Raw genomic sequence first — 13,155 nt, forward strand, 5'->3', positions numbered from 1 at the left:
CTTCTGCAACCTTACAGTCAGTCACGGGTGAAGGGGACTGATTACATGTGCTGTTTTTTTTGCCCGCTCGCTTGCAGAGGGAGTCATAGCCGAGAGGAGCCGCCGGAGTCATGGTGGAGACGACGCTCTACCCCATCGATGCCATCAAGACCAGGCTTCAGGTGAAGATGTGTAGTTCAGTCTCTGATTTTGCTTGTTTGCAATGCAATGGCCGGTTAATTAGACCCCATAACTTGCTCCAAGCAACATGCTATTTTAAACTGAATGCACAACACTCAAGGATGCCATTATCTGACGGCCCACTGTATATTGTACTGCCTGCACTGGATGCCATGTCGGAAGCTGGTACAAATATCTGTTTCCAATATGGGGAAACCACAAAAAAGTGCATACCTATTTCCAACTTTGAATGACATTCTGTAAATCTTTGTTCCCAATATGGCACAAATCGTTGCATATAATACCTATTTTTCCTGTAAATCTTATGAATACTCCATGCTATGTGCGACTGCCAATTTGAGCTTTCTATAATCAGTGAATATAGCAGTTCTCCTGTTGTTATTCAAATAAATAAATCATGCAAGTGGTAGTATAAAAAGACCTGCTTGCATAAACCTCTCGGGGACTATTGACATCTCATTATATTCTCTGCTTCCACTTATATCCTGAGCATGTACTCTAATAGTTAGTTCCTAGAACATGATAATGGATTGCTTTTCTTTATATACCCCACTATCCATACCCCCAGGTATTAGTAAAACTATGAGGACACCTTATGTATATTGTGTTAGATTAGTGCGCAATCTTATTAGAAACATCTGAATGCTGAGGCTATTTCCTTTATACTAAATCTTGCAATTCTTGGTTGCGGCTTCTGTTTTTTCCCTTGGTACCCACTCACGGCCGCCTTCTGCTTGTGCTTCTTTTCTCAGGACGATGGTCTAGCGGCACATGGCGCCGGAGTTGAGCCTGGGCATGAGGAGCTCGCCGCCGTTCCCCACGCCTTCCTCCTCTCGCCCCTCCCCTTCCAAACTCCCCACAGCGACGGCTAGCGACGATTATACTACTATTGTGTTTGGGTGCCTAATTGACTGATTGCCCGCCGTTGAAAATTTTGTTTATATATATAAAAATCTTGAAGGTGCCACAAACTGCCAATAATGATGTTGATTATTCTCCAGTGAATGTGAATGAGAATGTATCATTTGTCTAGAGATGGAGTCTGTGGAGATAGAGTTCATTAGTTTTTGGTGTATTCGTCTAGAGTTCATTTAGCAAAGTTCAGAAACGCAAACAACATCAGTTCATTAGTTACACTAAGCATTTGCCTGCCTAAGTTGTATTTAGACCAAAATTTGCTAATAGACACCCCCCTTCATAGATCTGCTATTTTTTGGCGTGCACATAATATGTATGTCTTAACAGTTTCCAGCAGTTGTGTTCTATTGTTTGATTAAATGAATCAAAACCTGAAGGAGATCTAGATTAACAGTAGAATCACATAGTTGTAATTACCCGAGAAATTTTAACAGAAGCTCACTGTTATGTCCTCCATCGGGCGATCTTGTTTGTTATCGCAGTAGAATTTGGTGTGCTTGAATAAAATGGCGCTCATTTGCATCATTGTATTTCTGCAGAGTTTTAAGAAGAATTCTGGTACGAACGCACTGACCGTATACTTGTACATGTGCAGCTGAGGAACATCATGTGGGCTACTTCCAAGCATGATGTGTACGTGATGTAGAACTATTCTGTGATGCATTGGTCGTCCTTACTCCGCAAAGGAAAAGAAGTGCTTAACGTGGCAGGCCCAAATCAGGTGATCTACCACAGAGCGATGTGATAGTCCTCTATCGTCGGAATTTCGGTCAATCTCTGATCCACTGTGCGACCACACTGTGCAGGATATGCAGGGAGGTCGGCCCTTGTCCAGGGGAAGATCAGCACCATGACGGTGAAAGACAACCTCGGCAGTGCCTTCTAGCAAGATTTCAATCATAATCTGTGCATACTTGTTTATGATATGTGTGTGCCGTCTAGCTTATGTTTTGTGATCTCAGCTTATCTAATAACCATAATCAGAGGATACAAGATACCAAGACTAGCAGTTCTTGTCTTGCTTATGTTTTGTGATCTCAACTTATCTAATAAAACTGGCAATTATAGGATACAAGATACCATAACTACATAACTGGAGTCATTTGCGTTACTGTAGTTGTGCCGTCTGGCTAGTGGGCTAATATGGGAGCCACAGCATGGCATCCTTCTCCATTGTAGATCCATTGTATTTGCATGCTGCTATATTATGTCAAGTTGAGTGAAGCAAACATATCCTGGTGTGTGTGTGTGTGTGTGTGTGTGTGTGTGTGTGTGTGTGTGTGTGTGTGTGTTAACATCTCCTAATGCTCCTACCAGCTTTCTGACTTTGGCAAATGTGTAACCTGTGCAAAAAACAGAAAATAAAAAATAAAAAAAACCTAATATTCATACTAATGGCGCATCACATGACAGTGCGCCATTAGTATGACAAAGCATACTAATGGCGCATCACTGGACAGTGCGCCATTAGTATGCCGCGGTCACTAATGGCGCATCCCATTGTAGTACGCCATTAGTATGCCAAAGCACCTGGGTATACATGGCCCCTGGGAGGCATACTAATGGCGCACCCTGGCCTATACTAATGGCGCACCAGTGGTGCGCCATTAGTATACCAGATACTAATGGCGCACCAGTGGTGCGCCATTAGTAAAAATTACTAATGGCGTGCTAGTAATGGCGCACCACTGATGCGCCATTAATGGCCAAATTAGGTGCGCCATTAGTAGGGGTTTTTCTAGTAGTGTTGAGCTGCCTCTGCCTGGCCTTGACATTGGCGGCCTCGATGTCGAGCTACCTTTGCCGGGACGCCTCCTTCATGTCAATCTTTCTCTTCTTGGCCGCCTTCTCCATCTCAAGCTTCTTCCTTTGAAGCTCTAGGTATTGCTTCATTTGCTCGTCCTTGCTTTGCCGCTTTTTCTCGTCCCTCATATCCTTTTGAGACAACATGCCATGCAAAGTCTCATGCAAGGCCATGAATGAGGCATCACGTATGTCGTCCATCTTGGAGTTGGTCTTGCCCGTCGGCCTCTTCAACGCCTCGCCATCTCCACCTCCGGCCAATTTGGCTGTCTTCTTGCCTCTCTTCCTTTGAAGTTCACGGTATTGATCCTTGAACTTAGGGCAATTTTTGATGATCATCCAGCAATGCGTAAGAATGAATGGCTTGTCATTGTGACGGGCCTTGAATGCTTTCAAATATTGAAATGCCTACATCACATGATCAACAACAATTGAACATGCAAACATAGAAGTCTCATGGCCATAGCAACGAAAGAACTAGGATGAGGAGAACATACCATGTCCCCAACGCCGAGACCACTCACGGCCCGTACTTCAACGCTCTCAAGTGCGGCGCAATACTTGTTGCACTCTTGCTGGATGAACAACCACCTCTTTTGAATCGAGGTGATGCCACGGTTGCTCGTAATTTGATAGGGCTCAAACATCTTCCTTTCCTGAAATGTTTTGTGGACTCTCGTCCAAAAAACAAGGCCCTTTTGTTGCGCGCCGGTCGTCGGATCTTGGCTAATATCTATCCAACATTGGCAAATCAACTTGTCCTCCTCTTGTGAATATGAACCCGTGTGAATGCTCTTCCTCCTCTTTTGTGCTTCCGCTCTTTGGGTGAACTCGTCGATGAACAATGGCTCGTCAATAATATCAATGTCATTGCCTTCTTCTTCATCACCATCACCTTCGCAATAGATGTCATCGTCTTCATGCCACGAGTCACCATGGTCGTAGTCAGCACGGTCGTCGGCCTCTTCATCGACAACGTACTGAGTGCGGCCATCCCGACTTTGGGTCTCGTCAGGATCGTAGGCACGGCCATGCCCACCCTCGTAGATCACACCCTCCACGAACTGGTTGTAGAAGGGGTCATCGACCGTTGGCGTTGGTGTTGGCATTCCGTCGAACAAGACACGGGGGGACGGCATGGTACCCGTAAACGGTGGTCGTGCTTGCTTTCTTTGCATCTCGACGGAAGGTCGGCCGGCCGCCGCTGGGCCCCCAGCGTGACGTTGAGGTCGAAGACGGCCGAGGGGCGCGGGGTGGACGGAGCGATCACGCCAACGTTCGGCGACCTCGAGAAACGGGTCTGGCCGTCGTGCCTTGGCGGGGGAAAGCCGGACGACATCGGCGTGGTCTGTGACGTCGGCGACTGGCAGTGCGGAGGCCTGGCGACCGACGAGCCTGTGCTCGCCGGGCCAACGGCCGCTGCAGAGAAACCCGCCAGACAACAAATGCCAAGCATGAGGAGGGCGCGCGCTTTGTTGACGATGGCCTCCTTCTCCTCGACCTCGGCCTTGCGCTGCACGGCCTCTATCGCATCGCGCTCGGTGGCGAACTTGGCCGCGGCGGCATTGCCCTTGACGATCACCCTCCGATTCCTCCTCTTCGCCGATTCCGAGTCCAACTTGGCGAGCTCCTCCGGCGTGCACTCTAATCGCGGCTTTCTTGGCGCCTTGGCCGCCTTCTTCTTCACCTTTCCGGGCGGGTCGACGTCCAGGCCGCCGAAATTCGGCTGGGCGTCGGCCATTGACGAGGAAGACAGGGGGCGGCGGGACGTGGGAGGGTTTGGGGTGCCACCGACAGACGGGCTAGGGGAGGACAAGCGCGTGTCCCGCCCGTCCGCATGCTGTCCGTTTCACCCCCAAAACGGCACAAGTTTGGACCAAGAATGAATTAAAAATGAACAAAAAATAACAAAAGTTCGTTTTGCTCTCGCACGCTGGGCCGTTTGATTCATTCATTTTATTCCAAACGAACACACCCAGACAGAATGGATCGCGCGGTGAATTAGTTTACTACGATCTGTCAAAATGAGCAGACGCAGGTCGGCAAACGGCGCGGTCGAAACAAACAAGCACGGGCCGTGTTGTCTCCTCGCAGTCGCAGCAAGCACCTACACTACACTACACTAGACGCGTGTTTCTGGCTCAAACAGTAACTAGACTCCAGAGCAGACAAGTATTGTACACTACTCGCCCTGTATCAAAATATAATTAATACAGAGGGAGTACTAGTAGTACTGTAGTAGCGAAGCGACTTGCTGAAGAACGGCAAATGGTACCACCAGCCGAAGGCTCGTGCTGGTGAGCCTGTACAGCTGCGTGCTTTGGAGTGATCTGCAACGACCACTCAAGTGGTCGCCACAGTACGCACAGAATGTCATGCTGTCGTTAGGCCGGTCAGAAACCATTTTCATGATCAGAGCATCTACAGCCGACTTGGCAAATCCAGTCACCCATACAGCACCCTTTGCCCCCTCATATTTTATGCCCCGTATCCATATATCAAAAATTCGGACTCTCAAATCCATGCGTGTTGCTCATACAAATCAATGCCGCACATAAATAACAAATGTTGATACCAAAAATCCATGCACGTCGATCATTTGATCAAGCTCCGTCGGTCCATACTCCTCGTCAAAGTTTGAGGCTAGTTGTGATCTGAGCTAAGCTCTGTTGTGCCTTTCTCTGTCCCTCTGTGCCCATGATGGCCTTTACCTGTTTTGAGTGTGCTTCGTCAGCCAGTGACCCCATCACTTATTCTTTTCCGTTTTGAACTCGCTCCACTTTGGTCTGTTCTAGACCGGGCATCAACAAAAGGTTTTCTTCAGTGCAAAAAGAAAAAGAAGGTTTGCTTTGTTTTGTCTTAAACAAAGCAAGACAAACGGAAAGTGTAATTTAGATTCGGACTGCATTAAAAAAGATAGGGACCCCCCGCAAAAAAATAAAGGAGACGCAAATCCAACTGTGGACAAATCAAGGTGGTCAATCTTGTCGGAGCTAATTAGCATTTAGTGTTGCACTTTTCTTGAATTGGAGGAAGTATTTTTTTGCCACATACTCGTATATGGCAGATAATTAGAGAGGAGCATATTCATGGGGGTGGGGGATGCTAGTGGCCCTTGTACAGTTGTACCCCACATGATGTTTGCAAAATCTGAGCATTGTCAAACATAAAGACTACAAAATGGATATTGTATTTATTTTTTGTACAATGCTAAAATAATATTGGCCTTGTCTATAGTCAAACTTCTTACTTTGCATATTGGCATTGTCCATAGGTCAAACCTCATGAAATTTGACCAATTTTATACTAAAAAATATTAAGCTATATACTTCTTACTCCATGGAGCTCGTTTTGCAAACAAAATTTTAAATATATTTAAATCTTTCAAAAAATGTCAAAAAAAATTCTGCAAATGCATATGGATATTCTTCAAAAAAATATTTAAACTTTTTTTCAGATTTTTTCGAGATGTGGAAAAGGTTTTTTTTTTGCTGAAAAAAATAAAGAGCTCAATGGAGCTTTGCCTCTGCAAGCCCTTTTCGTACCCCTCTCTCTCTCTCTCGCTCTCTCTCTCTCTCTCTCTCTCTCTCTCTCTCTCTCTCTCTGCGCCATGATGGCCTTTACCTGTTTTGAGTGTGCTCCGTCGGCCAATGACCCTATGATGGCCTTTTCTGTTTCGTTTCCGTTTTGAACTCACTGCACTTTGGAATTTTGTAGGCCGGGCATCATTAAAAGGTTTACTTCAGTGCAATAAAAATAAAATAAAAAGTTTATTTTGTCTTAGAGAAAGCAAGACATATGAACATTGTGATTTAGATTCGGACGGCATTTAAACAAATAGAGAGAAGCAACTCCATCAGTAGACAAATCAAAGTGATCAATGTTGTTGAAGTTAATTACTACCTCCGACATGGTTTATTAGTCCCCTTTGTATTATGTGCCAAATTTTGACCTTAAATTTAACTAATAATATGTTAATACATGTCATAAGAACATATCATCAGAAACTATGTTCAAATATGAATTAAACGATATAATTTTTTATGACATGCATTAATCTTTTGTTAGTTAAATCTCTAGTCAAGATTTGGCACAAAACACGATGGGACCAATAAACCTGGACGGAGCCACAGAGGTAGTAGCATTTAATGTCGCACTTTTATATATTTTTGCCATACATATAGCAGATAATTAGAGGGGATCATATTCATGGGGGTGGGGGAGGCTAGTGACACTTGTACCCCACATGATGTTTGCAAATGTTTTTGTTTTGCTTTTATGATGTTTGCAAATGTTTTTTTCGCTTTTATGATGTTTGGAAATCTGAACATTGTCAAACAAGACTACAAAATGGATGTTGTATTTCCCCGCAAAAAAAAGTGGATGCTGTATTTGTTTTTAGTATGACGTATATGTTATTTATTACTACTCCCTCCGTTCCAAGTTACTCGTCGCAGAAATTGATGTATTTAGAACTAAAATACATATAGATACATCCATACCCGTGACAAATAATTCGGAACGGAGAGAGTACATATTAAATGGTACATCCAGGCTGACGGACCCTACGACACTAACTACAGTAAATATAACTTCAGCTCGTGTTGCCTAGTTGAAGATCGGCACAACTTTTTTTTCTTTTTCTTTTACTTAACATATTAGCATTGTCTTAAGTCAAATTTCATGAAGTTTGAGCTACTTTATTTTGGAAAAACATTAATCTATATAAGTGAATAAAATATGAAAATATATTCGATGATAGATCTAATGATATTTATTTGATCTATCTTAGCTTCCCGAGAAAAAAAAGTAAATGACACTAGTAAAAAGTACTTAATTTCATTTACTAGGTGTCGAGACCGTTGATGTATCAATCACGAAACAAGCATGCGCCAATTCACCATCTAAAGAAAAAACCAGTTCATGTAAAATGTGCAATTCTTAAAATTCCATACTGCTACTAAATTTTGAGCTCTCGTTTTTAATTCCTGGATCTTAAATTTGGAACTTCCTGTATGTGAGAAGGACTGTTAATTCACAGATCATGATGTTGCCACAGAGCAAAAGGACCAGAGTGTAAAATGGAGAGCAAGTGGGCATAAAAAAACCATGCCCAATCTAACCAGAATATACTCCCTCCGTCCGAAAATAGTTGTCACCAAAATGGATGAAAAGAGATGTATCTAGAACTAAAATACATCTAGATACATTCCCTTTTATTCTTTTTGATGACAACTATTTTCGGACGGAGGGAGTATCTGCGAGAGGGACTGTTTAGCAGCCATTGTCATGACATGCCGACCGCTGTCACCTAATAAAACAAATGGAATTTAACAAATTTGATAAAGCCTCCGCGTCTCACCACAGATCCCCATACATCCATCGCAGAAAAACAGTACAGTAATCCCCACTATACATCCGATCCTTTGCATCCTTCTGTCCCCAAGGCCCAAACCTCGGGCCGTCTTCCTCCTCCTCCTCCTCATCTTCTTCCACAGGAGCGGCGGATCTACAGTCTCCGGAGCTCCGGGGGAGGAAGGAAAATATCCGCGAAGGAAAGAGACTGATGAGCCAAAGCGTGACGACGGCACGCCTCCGCTCACCTAACCAGACCCCTCCTTAAACAAAGCCTCCCCGTCTCACATCGCACCCGCTTGCCTCTTATCGCCTCCTACCTCACTCCCTCTCCCCTCCTCTCTCCCCCCGTCTGCCGCCATGGCCCAAGCTTGGGCCTTCCTCCTCCCGGTGCTCGTCTTCGGCTCCTACATGACCAGCCTCTTCTTCCCCACCTATATATCCGGCCCCCTCTGCGGCGGCGATGGGGGAGGCAGATCCTTGTTCCTCTGCGCGCAGGCTCCCAAGGACCAGGACCCATCTCCTGCTGTCAGCACCATGTACAAGACCGCCTTCCACTTCCAGCCCGCCAAGAACTGGATGAACGGTATACGCTGATTTCCTCTCTGAATTTCCCCCCCTTTTGAGCTTGCTCTGTGATTTCTTTTCCTTTGTAAGCTTCCTCTCTGCTTTGGGCCGTCTGTTGACTCTTTGTTCGTGGCAAGGGCCAATCGGGGAGCCCCTCTGATCTGGTGTGCTTTTCTTGTTCGTGGTCCAAGAGAAAGCAGGCGATCAGATTGGTTACTGTTTCTTTTCTCCCAACTTGGGCAGTACCCGATCTTAATTTTGCCTGCCAGTATATTAAAACTTATGCTCCACGTGTTAAAATATGTAGTGCATATTCTTGTGTCAACAAAAAGTTTTAGGCGGCTGAAAGGGTTGGTGGCTAGCTACCTCATTGCTTCTGCAAGTCGGTCGTTGCTGAATGATGCTCGGTGTGAGGGCGCTGCAGATAGATTTTGAGTATAGGCATACTCTGCAGATGCTTGAGCAAAACACAAGTACTCCCTCCATTCCAAATTACTCGTCATGGTTTTAGTTCAAATTTGGAACGAGTAATTTGGAACGGAGGGAGTAGTATCCATTGCAGAAATGGTGAACTAATTTCAGAGCAAGTGTTATGTACCTTCTCACCAAAGTGTATGCCACTTCCATGCTGGTATTGTCTGAAACTGTCCGTGTTTGCTCCACTGTTAGTGTCTTTACTTTTGGTCAGAAATCATTCAGTTAGGCAACACAGAAGCATCCATCGCAAATATGGTGAATTATTGCCAGAGGAAGTGCTAGTATGCGCCTTGTCACCAAGGTGTATGACATTTCAATGGTAGCGTTGTCTGAAAATGTCCATGTTTGCTCCACTGTCAGTGTTACTTTTGATCAGAAAGCATTCAGTTAGGCAAACTAAACAGATCTGTTATACTCATATAGTACGACACAAGGGAAGCACTGACCTGTTGATTCCTGTTTGTGGCAAGGCCAATCAGAGAGCCTCTATGATTGGGTGTGCTTTTCTTCTTCTTGGTCTAAAAAAAGCAAGTGATCTCAACTGTTATGTCTTCCCCTGCTGGAGAAGCTAAGTCAAATCTAGTAGCTGATCTTAATTTTGTGTACTAATATTCCACGTGTAAAAATATGTAGTATATTCTTGGCAGCAGCATCGTTGCAAAACTGTTTTTATGTAAAAAATAATTAGACAAGGGATAGGGTCGGTAGCCAGCTCATTGCTTGTTCAGGTCTGTTGCTGAATGCTGCAAACAGTAGGTGCTCAGTGTAAGGGCGCTGCAGTTAGATTTTGAGTGGTCCTGCCATAATATGATGATAGCCACATATTATTTTGATGCTTGCACAAAACAGGATTATTCATTGAATTACTTTCATAGATAGTGTACCTTCTCACCAAGGTGCATGCCACCTGAAAATGTCCACATTTGCTCCACTGTTAGTGCTGTTTTTGGTCAGAAAGCGTTCAGTTAGGCATGTCGCTTTTATCGTCCATACCAGGCCAAACTACAACACCCTAAATTATGTGTTGGAAAAATATTGGGCATGTCTGTTATATACCCATACAGAAGTAATGAAGTACTGGCCTGTTTTGGAATCTAGATTATCTTTGGTCCATATCCTATTAATTGTGCATCTGTTGCAAGTCACTGACGTTCTCTTACCTTTTTCAAACATCTGATGGATTGGTGAAATCTACGACAATACAAAAGATCCATCTGGTATGAATATCTCAGGCACAGAAACTTCTAAATAAAAAGGAGAAGAAATTGAAGCATTCTACAACTCATACTGCCTTTATACAACTTTCAGGACCAATGTACTTCAATGGCTTCTACCATGAATTCTACCAGTACAACCTGAACGGCCCCATTTTTGGTGACATAGTTTGGGGCCATTCGGTTTCAACAGACCTCGTCAACTGGATCGGGCTTGAACCCGCGCTAGTGCGGGATACCCCAAGTGACATAGACGGTTGCTGGACCGGCTCGGTCACCATTCTGCCAGGTGGTAAACCAGTCATCATATACACTGGTGGCGACAAAGATCAACATCAGGCACAAAACATCGCGTTTCCCAAAAACCGGTCTGACCCATACCTGAGGGAATGGATCAAAGCAGCCAATAACCCGGTGCTCCGACCGGACGAACCAGGGATGAACTCGATCGAGTTCAGGGATCCGACAACCGGTTGGATTGGACCGGACGGACTGTGGAGGATGGCAGTTGGTGGTGAGCTGAACGGCTACAGTGCTGCACTTTTGTACAAGAGTGAAGACTTTCTGAACTGGACAAAAGTTGATCACCCACTGTATTCACATAATGGATCCAATATGTGGGAGTGTCCGGATTTCTTTGCGGTATTGCCGGGCAATAACGCTGGACTGGATCTGTCCGCAGCGATTCCACAAGGCGCCAAGCATGCCCTCAAAATGAGCGTGGATTCAGTTGACAAGTACATGATCGGGGTGTATGATCTCCAACGTGATGCCTTTGTGCCAGATAATGTCGTAGATGACCGTCGGCTGTGGCTGAGAATAGATTATGGCACTTTCTATGCTTCAAAATCATTCTTTGACTCGAACAAGAACAGGAGGATCATATGGGGTTGGTCTAGGGAGACAGATAGTCCTTCAGATGACCTTGAAAAAGGTTGGGCAGGACTCCATGTAAGAAAATCTCCCCCTAATTGGCCGTGCTTCATGTTGAAATAATGATTTAACTGATTTAGTAAATGACTGTAGCATTTTTAACCTCAGTTTTTATTACATTTAGACAATCCCCAGGACCATTTGGTTAGCCGACGATGGCAAGCAGTTGTTACAATGGCCAGTTGAGGAGATTGAGTCCCTTCGAACAAATGAAATCAGCCATCAAGGAATAGAGCTCAACAAGGGAGATCTATTTGAGATCAAGGAAGTTGACGCTTTTCAGGTAGTTTCCTTTTCACAGACATGCTTACTTGGTCTTCCGTAGAACCCTTTTTTTACTTCAAAAAAGTGTTATGCCAGTAAAAGCTGTAGGGTCTTCTGATAATAACTAAATATGGATATTGGATCATACTACCTCTGTAACTAAATATAAGACAACTTATATTTAGTAGTTACAGAGGTAGTACATTTTTGGCAACAAAAAGATAGGCATACATACTTAAGCTTTGGTGTGTTTTGTATTTTTCAGAGAAGCTGTAGCTAATTAGGCACACATTTTCTTGAAACAGGCTGATGTAGAGATAGGTTTTGAGCTGGCGTCCATCGATGACGCCGATCCTTTTGATCCTTCCTGGCTTTTGGACCCCGAGAAGCATTGTGGGGAAGCGGGTGCATCAGTTCCTGGTGGTATAGGTCCATTTGGACTTGTCATTCTGGCCTCCGACAACATGGACGAGCACACTGAGGTGTATTTCAGAGTCTACAAGTCAGAGGAAAAGTACATGGTACTCATGTGCTCTGATCTAAGAAGGTCAGTGATTATGTCTTTTGCCTTAATTTTGGTTAGTCTTCTCCATAAACGTCTGAAAACTAAATTGAAATATCTTCTTTTGTTTGCACAGGTCTTCCCTGAGACCAGATCTGGAGAAACCAGCCTATGGAGGCTTCTTTGAACTTGATCTTGAAAAGGAAAGGAAGATATCACTCAGAACTCTGGTAAGCTGAGCTGGGAGGCTCTGCCATTTCTCCTGCTATTCATCTCCTACATGTCAGAACTGAAAATGGATGGATGGATGCTGCCTTGCAGATTGACCGGTCGGCGGTGGAGAGCTTCGGCGGTGGTGGCAGGGTTTGCATCACATCCAGAGTTTATCCGGCGGTGCTCGCCGACGTCGGCAGGGCCCACATTTACGCTTTCAACAATGGAAGTGCCACGGTCAGGGTGCCACAGCTCAGCGCATGGACCATGAGGAAGGCACAAGTGAATGTGGAGAAGGGTTGGAGTGCTATTTAAAAGAGAGGATCAAATTGATTTTCTCGATTCTTTTACTGTCATTCATGAGCATTGCCTGGCAGAAATAAGGACATTCAGCAGGAAAAAATAGCCTATCATTTCTTTGATCTCTAGTATTCATATATTGTACTAGTTACTACTTAGTATGCCCTTCCCATCTCAGTTACCTGTATCAATTTTTAAAGAAACGCACACTAGTCCTGAAATTCACGGGATGAGTACTTCAGTCACACATATGAATCTCTTGAAACGTTTTAAAGTGGTTAAAAGACTCGGTGAGCAAACATGTCATATGCCCCTTCACGGTGTTGAGATGTCCTGCTGACTTGTCTTTCTTGTTGCAAAAAGTACACTGGCTCTATTTATGGTGAGAAGTTCAATGGAAAAAATGTCTGGCTCTCGCATCGTCCCCAC

General features: G+C 44.5%; 1 protein-coding gene across 1 annotated transcript; it reads left to right on the forward strand.

The window, feature by feature from the left end:
• The first annotated feature begins 8,616 nt into the window (after positions 1–8,616).
• On the forward strand, positions 8,617–12,985 carry LOC119314391 (fructan 1-exohydrolase). The gene is made up of 7 exons (XM_037589108.1): positions 8,617–8,842; positions 10,509–10,517; positions 10,609–11,465; positions 11,572–11,730; positions 12,017–12,258; positions 12,350–12,443; positions 12,535–12,985. The coding sequence occupies exons 1-7, from the start codon at positions 8,617–8,619 to the stop codon at positions 12,739–12,741; spliced, it is 1,794 nt and encodes a 597-aa protein (XP_037445005.1). The 3' UTR covers positions 12,742–12,985.
• Positions 12,986–13,155: the final 170 nt, after the last annotated feature.

This window comes from Triticum dicoccoides, chromosome 6A (genome assembly GCF_002162155.2).
Source record: "Triticum dicoccoides isolate Atlit2015 ecotype Zavitan chromosome 6A, WEW_v2.0, whole genome shotgun sequence".
Taxonomy (NCBI): domain Eukaryota; kingdom Viridiplantae; phylum Streptophyta; class Magnoliopsida; order Poales; family Poaceae; genus Triticum; species Triticum dicoccoides.